General features: G+C 30.7%; 1 protein-coding gene across 3 annotated transcripts in view; it reads right to left on the reverse strand.

The window, feature by feature from the left end:
* Nucleotides 1-14,268, reverse strand: part of jumu (Forkhead box protein N4 jumeau) — a 15,147-nt gene continuing 879 nt past the window's right edge. For all 3 annotated transcript variants that reach the window (XM_085196535.1, XM_085196533.1, XM_085196536.1), the window contains exons 2-9: nt 8,811-8,918; nt 7,834-8,732; nt 7,241-7,365; nt 6,949-7,056; nt 6,049-6,215; nt 3,831-3,974; nt 3,424-3,508; nt 1-3,115 (exon numbers count right to left, since the gene is read on the reverse strand). In XM_085196535.1, coding sequence (XP_085052661.1) covers nt 3,006-3,115; nt 3,424-3,508; nt 3,831-3,974; nt 6,049-6,215; nt 6,949-7,056; nt 7,241-7,365; nt 7,834-8,732; nt 8,811-8,906 — 1,734 coding nt within the window. In that variant the 5' untranslated portion in view covers nt 8,907-8,918 and the 3' untranslated portion in view covers nt 1-3,005. The remainder of the gene's footprint in view (nt 3,116-3,423; nt 3,509-3,830; nt 3,975-6,048; nt 6,216-6,948; nt 7,057-7,240; nt 7,366-7,833; nt 8,733-8,810; nt 8,919-14,268) is intronic.

The following is a 14,268-nucleotide window of genomic DNA, read 5'->3' on the forward strand; positions in this document are numbered from 1 at the left end:
TATATTCATTTAATTTTTATTACCAAAAAATTATTAAAAATCATTCAACTTAGCTTGTCTAATTCTACAAAACTAAATTATCCTCTACCCTTATTTTCTAAACTTACACATTAAATATGGATGTTGAAATACTGGCAGTGGAAAAATACATTTTTTTGTTTTATGGTACAAAGCAATTAAGACTACTTGGCTATTGTGAACATTATGGGCGTTAAGTTACTTTATTACCTTATAAATGGTAAGAAATCTATTACTACTTATATGTATCTTAGTACTTAACTTGATATTAAAGCGTTAGTAAATTATAAGCAAGGTCTTCTAATTAGATAACTAAAATAAGAAAATATTTACAGAATTGCACACTAAATCGAAGTCTATTATAAAGTACCTAAAATGTGTATAAGACTAAGTCGTGCACTTAAATAGTACTGCTCTTTTACAATTTCTTCAAACTATTTATTCTACTGACAGTCAACTTCAACATTCCATTCATTCCACACTTAAGAATGTTTCACAGTAATTTATTATTCTGAGAATTTCAAACTTTTTTCAGTAAATATGAAATAAGTTTAACTGTTTTCTATTACAGTTAGCAATAACATGGACGCACACAAAATTTTATTTTTTCTCTACAATAAAGGTTCCTAGTTTAAAGTTGATTTATTTCAATTCATTTTTTTATAAACCTATGTTTTTGAAGTGCGTATTTAAAGAAATATATAGACATTCTTTATTGCTGTGACATGGAAGGAGCTATTTATTAGTTTACTTTTTATTTTGACAACAAAAAAGAATGCGTACATATTTCTTACTACAAATTCGAATTAACAAATTATTGTGAACAATAATGATATCACAGTTAAATCTAATCTATATTTTAGGACTGCACTCATTTTACACATTTCATTAATATTTTAACATTGATTTTTGATCTATGAACACTTTTAATAATTTACATGTTTAAACCTTTTGCATATTGCTTATAGTTCCAAGGTAATAAAAAAATATAACACAAAACCGTCTCCTCAGGTACCTATCTTACTTAGGACCGAACTAAGTCACAACCGATTCTACTAACTTTACCGAATGTTCGTATCTAGAAGTTGACGTTTATTATATTACCCAATCATTCTAATTGCAAGGTAAAGTTCACAATTAAAATCTAAATTATCCGAGCACAAAGAAAAATCCTTAAAAACAAAAATAGCAGGATCACATAATATTACAAATTACAATTCGAAAAAAATGTTTCTACTTATCAATATATTCAGAAAATTCGTTTCCTTTTTAAGTATTTTCAGTTACAAAAACAAACTGATTATATACTAAAATATGTAATAGATTTACAATATAAATTTATTGAGAAACTTGCATATTAAATTATACAAAAGGATAATTTTATAATTATTAACTAAATAGCTCTCCCGTCTATGTCTATCACATAACTAATGAACCGAAAAACGAACTACTTCTAATATTATAATTATCTTACAAGAACTAAAGTATGGGAAAGCTTACTAAATACATACAAGAATTCAAATTAAATCTAAGCCCTTCATTTGAATTTGTGAACCACAAAATATTTTAATTATTCATATAATTTGATTGAGATCTATTTATAATAAATTGAAATACATATATATTATATATAATTTATATTTTTATTTTTACTTTTAACAGTGTTCGTCACTGACTTGACTTATGATAGGCTCAGAATCAATTTGTGCATACATACTGAGAGAAAGCTGCCAGCGTCAACATATAAAATAAAAATGCACACAATAAAATAAATATGTACAAGCGGTGGGAACTTTAGTTAATATACCCGCTATGGCTCTTGCTACTGTATTCATATTTTTTTATAAAAAAACATATGAGTAGAGCAGCAAAATACACGTTTTGTACTGAAAATGGTCTCAACCATTTTAACTATAAAACACGAAAGAAAAATTATAATAATAATTATACTGTGCGGTGCTTAATAGTAAAATGTACAGTGTACGATATGTAACGAGTGTTTCGTCGTAAATACACTTATCTGGTACTTATCACGCATTGTCTAACACTACCAATATCCTTAAAAGTATAGTCCGCTTTATGTAAGTGTGTAGCTTAACAAACTATAGTATTTTTTGGCAACAGCAATTGAAATTGTATAAAAAAAAATCTACTTCATGATTGTTATATTTTTTTGTTAATGATGAACAAAAATTTATAATAAGACATGATTTAGATCAAGTCATTGACACATTGACAATTAAAACTACATATTTTTCAAAAGTAACAAATCACAAAGGGTTCCTGTAATTTCTTTTAGAATGGTACACTTAAACAAGGTGGACATACATACCTAACTATGATGCTAACTTCAGTTACAGACTTTGAAATTAAATGAGTTGACGACCCATTTCAATAATACGAAATAGTTGAGTGTTGAGTGGCGGAACTCAACGCCGTTGGATCAACTTTGATGTTTTATAAGAATATAGTAACTAAATGCCTTAGTGTATAGTTAAAAAAAATGCTACTGTTATAAAAATAACAATATAAGGCATTTCGTCAGCATATTATTACTATAATATAAAGTATAAGTAGAGGATGTTATGGATGTAATATTTCTGATCTAGATACGTATATAAGAAGAATTTTATATCGGTTTCGATTACAGATATAAAATTACTTCTAATAATCCGTTAGTTTAGTATAATTTCGTATACTATTCCATACTGAGCTCTAGTGCAGAAAAACTTTGCCATAACAAGTCTCACGTAGAAGTTGCTTATATCCGAAATCATATGTAACTTTTATAATGGATACAAATGTTTTTTTTTTATTTCAGATATCCGATAGTTACGTTACGGAGCTCCATAACATCTCTACATATTATATATTTATTGTTTTCCACATACAAATTTGAAGTTAGCAACAAAGTTAAAAAGAAAAGATACAATTATGAATTAATTATTAGCCCATACATTTGATATTGATTATAATCGTATTTTATATTAAACTAGAGCTATTCGGTTGACGAGTGGAGTTTTCCGCCTGCTTGTGTGTGTTTGTGTGGTCACTGGTTGATATATGAAACTGGTTTTCGCTCTTTTCGCCGGATGGACTGAAACAAAAGATTGAATATAAATATAAGCAAAATAAAAGTAAATAATTTTATAAGCGATAGTATTTTTCTACAGTTTACGAGTAAACGATATATACGTTTATATTTTATTGTATAATAAGATGAGGACTCAATTATTATTTTAATCTGTAAGATGGATAAATCAAATTAAAAACAAAAAAAAACCAATAATACCTGAAAGTACTTTAATGACAAGAACTAATTTCAGTGATATAAAATATATAAAAAGAGCCACGTTAGTTAGTAGTTACCTAATACTAAAATTTTATAAATAATGGGATACTTACTTCTGTAATTTTCTGCGAGGGACAAATCAAATTTGACGGGTTTCGTTACATCTATGTCGATCTCTTCGTACGACTGATCCAATACCTGTAAAGAAGAAATTTTAATTAATAAATTACATTTTAAGCGGAGTTAATTTTAGAAATAAAAAATTAAAGAAAAAAAAACTTCTCCGTATTCCTCTAGCATTTTTACACCTTTTCTCAATAGTCTAAACTTACAAATCCACATTCAAATGTAATTATAATAGACATTAAACCAGCGATTTAAATCATATTGTATACTAAACCAAGACGGAGTTTATTTATAATCAAGTTAACACACTTCATATAAAAATCTCGCATAACAAATTAAGGTTTAATATAAACCTTAAGTTTTAAATTTTGTAATAACATTTAAAAAACAATACCTCAACATCACTAATATCGTCTCCCGACTCTTCGTTCATATAAGACGTGAGTGTTGATGAACCGGTGGCCAACAACCGGTATGTTCCTCCAACCATGCCCGTACCTTCAACCTCTTCTACTTCTAACTCTTGATCTGATATTTCCTGGGAAAAAGATGTTATATAAGAAACTAGTATGGTTGTCGTGGCACAGCTTGTGATTGTGAACGTGACAACTGAGAGTTCGATTCCTAATCGGGTGAAATAATTATTTTCATTTCCTAGCACTGGTAATAAGACAACAAGGCGCGTCGTTGAGTTCCGCCGCAATGTATCGAAAATTTGGCAAAAAGTGAGGAATGGAACGCCGGAATGCTGGGTTCCCCTGACTCGTCTCCTGTATGTGTTATAACAGCAACAGCGAATTAGAGTAAAAAAAATATAGTTTCAAAAAATTGTTTATATTGCTCATATTTATGTAATAATATTTATGAAATTTATTTTTTATTAAAGCTCTTATTTAAATAACGTTTTTAAATGTTGTCATACTATATTCTAAAGTAATTTCATGTTATCGCAAAATTCACAGTGAATTGATGATATGGGATTTATAAAATTAACAAAAACAAACATGACTGACGTAATCTCCTGATTTGGTTTCACAGATGCATGTAAATAATAAATAAGAACGTCTTCATATTTTTACGATAGAGAAAATTTTGTATCAATATTCTGCTATTGATTATAAAGTACTTATTGAAAATTACGTTCAATATTTTTTAGAATCAATAAATAGTAACTATAAATAAATCCATATAAAAAATATACGTATATGAAAAATAAAAGTAAAGTTTGGGATATAATTATTTTTCATTGCACTCATAATTTGATTACTGAAGGCATATGTTATTTACTCAAGTAATATATCTAAATTTGGACGAAAGGTGCAGACAACAATTTTGTATTATTGTACACACCTTTTGTAAGGCAGATGTATAAAGTAAGAACCAGTTATAGCTGTTAACTTCCTGCTCATTCGGTCAATTGAATTTTATTAAGTATATTAAAAAATATAGAAAAAAAGTGATTTTATTGTCTCTTTTTTAATACAGAACCCAAGTAAAAAAAAACGTTAAGTTGACATTATGCCTTGACATTGAATATTAGCTATCATCTTATTTGCATTCTGCAGAGGTCACTCACTGAGGATGTAATGCAAGCTCAATGTCAACCACTTATCCCACATATTGCAGTATAATCAAAAAACATATATTTTCGCTTTTTTTTAACTTCACGCCGTATCCATCATCTTGAAGGGTGGTAGGTGAAAAACTAGTGTTAAGACGCACCACGCACCGCCTAATGAAAATAATCCATTCTCCCGAATGAATGGGAATGACGCCCGAACGAAGAACTCATTATTATTACAAATTAACATTCGTAAAAATGTTTTTTAACGTCTTTACTTTCACTGTAGTCGAGCAAATGGCATCCCAAATATTTTTAAACCTTCGTACATTTATTTAATATTGTTTACTTATAGTTTTATGTTTATTTATTTTACGCATGCGGAGAAGCAAATGCTATGTGAATCATTTTATTTAAATTTATATTGTTTATTTTGCTAACTTAAATCATTATTTGAATATAATAAGCAATTTGACACTGCATTTATATAGCATTAAATGAAAGTTTGATGAATAAGTACTTTTATTAGAAAGAAATCTCTTTATCTAATCTGAATGAACAGAATATTCTAAATGACTAAGAATGAGTGAGTCGTTACAGGTAGTCTCGTAAATAAGTCAGTAAGTTGTGTATGAATGGCCAAATGAACTACGGGCGCATGAGCGACTGAACATATGAGTAGTTATCTCGCTCGCAGAGGCCGCGAGTAGTGAAAAATATAGAGATATTCAATTTATAGATGATCTACGTGGTCACCAAATATTCTTGAATTTATATTGGATTTATAAATACACAGGATTAGAAGCAACGACTTAGCTGTGATCTACCTTTCGCTACTACTAGAGCTAATTCACTAAAATTATTAGGAACTATTAAGAAACTAACTAATTTTCCTTGAAGCATAAACGACAAAAGTTTTGTAGATTATATTTTCTTATGATATTTATGACAAATGCAATTCAAAATAGCTTCAGTAAGCAAAAATCAAAGAAACAATCCATCAGATTCATGAAATTTCGATATTATTAAAACTCTATAAGTAAATAATTACCTGTTCAATAACCGTGTCCTCGTCCGCCTCCTTCACCTCGGGGTCTATCTCCACGTCGTCCATCTCGACGTCCGCGTCCACCTCTGCTTCAGTTTCGTCGTCCACCTCGTTGTCGCTGCCGAAGCCGCTATATTTCATCTCACCGCGTTCCAATGCTTCTAGACTCTCTGGAATGTTTCGTGGGATTTTAGTTGGTGGGTCATCGTTTTGTTTATTTGTTGTTATGGGATAGATGTTGGAATTATAATCACTGTCAACTTTCAAATTTATTTTAAATTGTAAATGGAATACTATTAAAAAATTGTCTTTGAAACTATCATATAATATTTTTTATATAAATCATAATTTAGCCTGCTTGTAGTCTGCAAATAGCAGTGTCGGCAGAGAGAACCTAGTACCTTTCCGAAACATTGTATGTCGAGTGGCAAAACATAGCGAGGAAATAAAAATAATTCATTAGTATCGAATCCAATACCGTCGTCGTCGTGTTTATGTCGGGTCAGGCTGTGCCGCTGCATCACGAGAACCTTAATTCGTATATTTCTTGGCAATTTTCTTTTATATATGATTTTTTTTATTGTCAAATATTTCTATATAATACATACTCGTGATTATGTTATTCAGTTACAAAAACGACTTCATAAACTATATTATTCAAGTAAGAATTGAAACTTATATGAGTATTAAGATTCCTTACTAAAATCGACATGTAATCCTTGACTCAGTCATTGGCTGCGAATGGTGGTAAGCAAATACGGAGTATTATATTTCAATTACTTATAAATATTTTTAGAGCTAACACAAAAAAATTTTTCTTTTAAATAAAAAAATGCAGACGCTGTGCCGCTGCACCATAAGGGCAACTTATTAATTTGTACTATATTTAGTTTATTTAATTACCTGGATAAATCATAGCTTTCTTGATAGCTTGCGGATCTTTCCTCGACCATTTTTGCACTTCTTCATCCATTTTACCAACTTTTGATGGATTCATGGCCCATAAACAACCTGTAATAGATAACATGTTATTTCTGACGTGTAATAAGTTATGTTTTATTTCGATTAAGACTAGGTTCATTAGGTTCCCTCTACCTACCTTGTGTTATGTGGGATACAGCGTGAAGTGAAAACAAAGTAGTATATACTATTTATGCACAGTTATTATTGTTTATAGTTAATATAGTTGGCTTACCCTTTCTTTGACTTCCATTTGTCGAGGGTTTTTCTATTTTTTCAAAACATTTATTTAGACTAAGATTGTGTCGTACAGAATTTTTCCATCCATTTGGCGCTGTTTTAAAATATGGGAAATGTTGACTGAAAAAATAAATCAAATGTTATATAAATTTAGACATCTTAAGACTTTATCATCGTGGCGGAGAATTGTGTGACAAAATATGACAGATGCAGGTTGTATTTCCAATTTTAACTATCATATATAACATTCAATATTCGTGATCTGTCTTCAAAAAATATCGGAACTTAGAGATCCATCTCTAATTGGAAATCGTCCAATTTTACACTGAGATTTTTTGTCTACTTACATGTATGTAAATTTGTAAATTCTGGTTTTCACGAATGTTAAATGTATTAAGCATTTTAAAATTACTATTTTGATTTAGTGGTCATAGTTTATCAATAAAAAAATTAGTTACTTATGTTATAAAAGTTTCCATTTTCTACTTTGCGTAACATATGTTATTTACTTATTTCATGCTAATCATTAATTTATATAAATATGATATTTTAAAAATACAAATATTTTCTTAATGGAAAACTACTTACCACATGAAATTATAAATTTCTGAGACTGGTAAACTTCCCGTCCTAGAGTTTTTCAGTGCCATGGCTATTAAGCAGGAGTACGAATACGCTGGTTTAGGGAACTCCCCCGGCACTGCCTTGCTATTCACGTACTTCCCTTGACTCGTATCGACTGTGAACGCTCCGTTTACAGCAGTCTTTATTATTTGTCTATTACTGTTCAAAGAGGCATTATCTAACAAAATCGTTGCCTGATTTTTGTTCCCATTACCTAAAATTGTTCTAGATTGCTGAGCGTCCAATATGTGTATATTCCCCGATATGATAGTTTTCGTTCCTAAAGACTGTATAATTTTTTGGCTACTATTTAAAATTGAACAGTTTTTGTTGTTCACTTTCAATATCTCAGGCTGACTCGCTTTTATTCGGACTGTTGGTGTTATTGTTGGCGCTGTACTCTTGGCTTTACTACTGTCTAAATCTTTTAACAAGTCTTTTACTACAGTTTTGTCTTGCTTTCTAACGTATATGACCATTTGTGTGAGTTCTTCTGGTTTCTTAGGCGGCGGTTCTTCAGGTTCTTGTACTTTTGAAACTTTTATTGCATTGGGGGAAAATGTTAAGTGACTTTTTTCCTCTTTTGGACTGGCTAGCGACGTACTACTGTTGAGATCATTATTTGCAGCTGAAGTTAGTAAAAGGTTGGACGCTTCTTCCTTGACAATACTTTTAACTGGTGTTTCTGCAAAGGACGAAGGCATAACGGAGTTTGGATTTACCATAACCGCGTTAGCTTCTGATCCATATAAATCGAGGTTGTGTACAAAACTCGACGAAGAGTTATTGAGCCACGTGACTGAATTGTCTGTATCCATATCCAACAATGGTGGCATTTCTGAAAAGTTTAAGCCTAACGAGTCCTGTAAAGGAAAAATATTATTCAAATGTGTATTTTTTAAATATCATTTTAATTATGAATTTATTCAAGAAATACTAACGGAAAAATCTGTGATGCTGCTTAAATCTGTCGCTATTTCATTTTTGATGTCCATGTCCAGCATGTCCTGGAGTGAATCGGTTATGTACAAATCCATGTCTAAGCACGCCTATAACAGAAATAAATAACATTTAGTGACATTTGTCCAATGAAAAAATAAAAGTCGAACTTTGGCGCCATTTTTTAATTCAAAAATAGCAAGCATTTTTTCGTGATGAAAAGAAGATGGGAATGAATTCCTATACTCTATAGTGAAACCTGTTTTCTTGGTATGTGCGCCTTAGTTGTGAAAGAGTAAGTCTATATTTATATTGCCGTCTCGTTTGTTCTCATTTAAAGGACACGAAAAGTAAGCTTCGTAAATGGATTAATATAACTTTGATACAACTGCAAAGGAGGCGTGGTGTTGTAATTCATAGTATCATAAGCATAAATTTTATTGAATTTATTATGTTAACAAGACGAATGAGTAATTTTAAATTAATTATATTTTTACAGACCTACATCAACAAATTATTTGTTGGACCGAAATGCATGGCTCGTAGTGATGCCTAGTGAGCGAGTATACAAAAAAACATTCATCGAGTTGTACATCGGAAGGCTTCCAACTTTCGGGACCACATTTTTTATCCGAGCTATTTAAGCTATAAATAACCTTCCGTTACCGAGTGTTCTTGTTAAGACATCTATATATGGATGGTGTTTTATCTACTATCAGAAGCTAATTTTAACCACTATTCGACTCAGAAAGTAAACAGGTACTGTTTAGTAACGGACTATTTAGGTCCGTATGGGATGTAAAGATTACATTAGTTTTTGGAATTTTCGTCTTTACATTTAAAAACCACAACGTCTTTGTTCATAACTTATATTGTCAACAAAACAAATGTATCTTGAAAGTCGTTACAGTGTCATTATGTTTTTTTTATAAAGACGCAGACAATACAAGCCAAGGGACTATCCAAGGAATAAAGGTAGCGGACCATGAAATAAAATTCATGGGAAAGGCACGGTATCAGCAGATGGTATGTTATCGTCACTATTCCATCGTAGTTCACACTACGATTGAATTGACTTCAATAAACGATGTGCTGCTCTTATTCAATAAATTAACTCTCGTTACTTCTGTCGTCTGATGATCTAATAATACATTCTACTTGCTGACTTTTTAATGTTGAAATTATATCAGTCATATAAATAAATAACTATATTTTTGTATTGTGAAATAAGTTAATGATCTTGTTCAATGTGTTTTTTTTTATTTCTTCTTTCATTCCTCTTTGTTGATGCTAAATGTGTAGCGTGAGTTTTTCAAGTTATGCAGCCTTTTGTTGAGTGTATCGCAGAGTTCACGGTTGTTATTGGTTTCAAATTAAATAATAAAAAAAACCGCGCTCGGGCAGTTGTGTGCAGATTAATGTATAGCAAATTCTTGCAAAGTCAAACTAAAAGAGTTCTTAAAAAATATTGCGACTTGATTTACATAAAAATAAACTGCGTTCTCATTGTATAATAAACATAATACATATACCTACAAAATATTATTCTGAATGCGAAACGAGTGCGGAAGCAAAGTCTACAGCTGAGTTTTTTAATCATTTACCTTTTCTACTGATCGCTATCATACATTTGGTCTATAATTAATTAAATAATTTTAGTAAGCAAAATTTCATCTGCTGAGATATTCCGCATCACATGTAATTTCGGTGAATATATTTTATCAAATCGGCAAAAGAGAAACTCAAATTGGGGTGGCAGACAGAGATGGCTATAGGAGATCGAAAGAGGGTGAATCGACCCCTAATGACATCGCAGCCGCCATACCGCGCCCTTTGAGCTAACGAAAGCAAGCTGCTGGTATTTTGTTTGGGATCCCCGAGTTATATTATAAATATATTTTGAGATAGTTTTATTTTATAATAATAATATGAATAGTTAGAACTTGAAATTTAGGTATATTTATTTTAAAAAAGGAAATGAATAAAGCATAGAATACGTGTCATGAATACTTTATTCATTCACTTTTTTTGTTATAATGTTTCACGGGCCGAAAATGTCTGTAGATCCGTCTCGGCAGTACAGAGTAGAGCCATGCCGCAGAGGGCCATGAACTCGCTCTTTATTACTTAGAGTTCATCTCGCTTACGTGCGATATGAAATAGGAACTATTAAAAGATATTTCTGAACTGCTTTTCATCTTACGAGCACTTAGATAACCCGGTTGACTGTGTGTAATAGATCTATATTATTTTTTAAGTTCATACGAAGTGTGTATTCGTTTCTGTTCGTAGTATGAGCAGTAGGTTAATTGAAGCACCTGCTTAATACTTGCTTACAAGTAGGTTGTCAGTTTAAAAATATAACAAAAAACAGACAAGGAAACACCGTCTGAAGTCTACAACTCTCAATAAACGTGTCTTGCGTGGTATGAATGAATATTATCAGCCAAATTATAATAATACTTATTAAAAAAAACTAAAACTGAATTAATCTATTACTTCAATCAAAATAATTAAGCAGAAAATTCGTAAAGTTTAAATGACAAAAAAAATTAAACACGTCCTAGTTTCAAAATTAGTTTGAAATATAAAATGCTGTTTTCAACAGAGCAAATGCCTGGTAAAGGAGCAGGTAGTCGGCAACGGCAAAATTCGACCGTCAGTTTTTTTAGAGCACGCCTTTATTATTTACCTTCTAACAAAAACGAATCAAGTTACATAAGTCGGTAAAATATGTCTTTTTTATGTTTTAGAGTTAAGTTGCTTTCGTTCAGTTTCTTATTCTTTTATTAGGCAAAAGTTCTTGAGATATATTTTCAGCAAAGGATAGTGGGGGCCATAGAGGCGCCGTGAGGGGCCGCCTAGTGTCCTCGAACCTGACCGCGCGCTATCGCCTTGAACTCGCTGTAGTCTGCTCGTACAAATTACCTTATGTCTACGCTGGCGAAGAATTACCGCGAAAAAATGAAAAATACACACATACATAATATATTGCGAATTAAAAAAAAAACTTCCTAAATGATTTATAGACTAGCTACGGCCTCTAACGACTTCTTTTTCTTATTCCCTTCTAAATAACCTTGTCATATTATGATTAGTTTAAATTTTATTACATTCTCTATGGACTAGTTATGTATTTAGAGTATACATGTAGGAAGTTAATAATTAATACATTAAGGTAAAAATTATACAAAGTTGGTTGGCGCGAAAATAATTTAGACGTATTTTCCTTCTGCGCGCGCATCGCTAGGATGAAATAGGAGGGGTTCCGTATTGATTATATGTGCGGCGCAGTCCCCCTGTCCCCCCCCCCCTGTCTACTTCCCTGTTAAAAGGGAGGGAAACTGAAATATTATCTGTATAAACTTTCATATATTTTATTATGTCTGGACTTCAGGATGAGAGTTTAGTATAACTTTGGAAGAGTATAAAAGTTGTTTTTAATATAAATTATGATTTATAATTTACTTGTGTTTACATTAAAAAGCGTTTAGAATATTTTTACATAGTATTATAATGAAATGAAACAAGTACCCAAATATTTTTTATATTTGCCTTCAATTTGAATATTCAGTTGTTTGTTCGCGATTTACAGAATGATGACACCTGCCGGGTCAATGCTCTCTTCGTAATAAGTATTTGACTCAGCCTTGGTAATAAGCAAGATTCATCAGCTACATTTTACTTTAATAAGAATGATGTTATTTATAATAAAAATTAAAATTTGTCAACAGCTTAAACATAAATACAATATATTATGAATGTACTTAAAGAAGTCATTTCTTAAATTAAAAATTAATTTCCGTTTTAGACATCAATATAGATTGTACTAAGAATGTCATATATAAATAAAATATTCATATATTATATCGAAACCAGATACGTCAACAAATGTTTAAGAAGCCATTTAACAACGGAACTAGGTACCTATGAGCCTTCAAGTTGAGTACCCTACTGCAGAGGTCTTGCTTCCGGTGTAAAACTTACACCCGTTTTTAATTATTATTGTAAGTTAATGTTTCATTGTTAAATAGAATAGAAGTTAATAAGGAAATAAATACTATAGAAATTTTATAGGTAAACTAAATTCATAGTTGAAAACAGAAAATTATCAAATGTATTAATAATTAACCAAGTAGTAGTTTGTAACGATCTAATTAAGATAATAATTTAGCTAGTATCAAAAATATTAATAAAGAATAAAAACTTTTATTTCCCTTAGGCCTTAGGTGTAAGTTCATAATAATACAAAACAATTTCGCATTGTCTTGTAAATGCAATCAAAGGGCTTTCATGAAAATGAGTAAAATGGTAAGGAAGTTTTTGTTTTCGCTTATCCGACTAACACCAACCGTTAACATTAGGGGAGAGTGTAACGGCTGACGGAACAACCACAGGTGTGTGCATGCTATAACCACATACAAAAACTACTACATTGACACTAACGCACACTAAAACAGGTTGCAGCCAGTCCCTTTTTCGTTGAGTGCACTCACCACAGACTAGCATTATCAGTTGTTTACATAACATAATAACATGATAACTGTCATTTCCAAATTGTTTCAGCCGTGACCTTAATTATTTATATTATACTGCATAATTAATTATAATTTTCATTATAAATATACTATATGATTAACAATATCTATTTTTCAATTTATCAATAAACTTGTTCAATGTTAATTAATCTAAAAACTGTTTGTTAAGTCATTAATATTGTGATACAAATTTCCTTGTATTACTGTAATTTATAGGCTATGGTGTACGACACACGAGTTTGTTCGTTCGATAAAACACAAACACATAGACGTGGTGCACTCATTGTTAAACGTTTTGAAATTCTCGCTCGAAACCGGCCGTGGGAACCGCATTACTACCTCGTAGACAGAATCAATCTATATAAAATACTTTAATAATATTAAAACAATGTACAAATTTTATTGATTATATGGTTTTGTAATATAAAACACGGTAGGTGTGTTAATAATAACAAATTTAAAACTTATTATAATTGAATTCCTATAGCCTAGGTATACAGAATACGTTAAAAGTACCTAACTATTGGGTCATGTAGTTACATAGCTAGCATATTTAGAAGTAAGTATGCACAACCACACACATCTAATGTTGTTACAACTCACGTTAAGTTCATTGACGGCGAATTGGCGCCGTTTTAACACGTACAATTGATATTAACTTTTATTTCTTAATTAAATAATATTTTATGTAAATGATAATTCAAATCCGCTTTGCATAAATGATATTAAAAAGGAAAAACACGATCAAATTATTCTTTACTAATTACTAAAATAACTTGTTAAATAATAATAGTAATAATACTACACATTCCATCCTTATCAAACGTCAAGTCAATGAATGTGCGAGACAGAGACAAAACACGAAACAATTTCGTCCGTTACAAATATTTATACACCGCGTGTTTAGAAATTAGTTTAGAAT

Source organism: Heliconius melpomene, chromosome 13 (genome assembly GCF_056956725.1).
Source record: "Heliconius melpomene rosina isolate 202511_hmr_F chromosome 13, ASM5695672v1, whole genome shotgun sequence".
NCBI classification, from domain to species: domain Eukaryota; kingdom Metazoa; phylum Arthropoda; class Insecta; order Lepidoptera; family Nymphalidae; genus Heliconius; species Heliconius melpomene.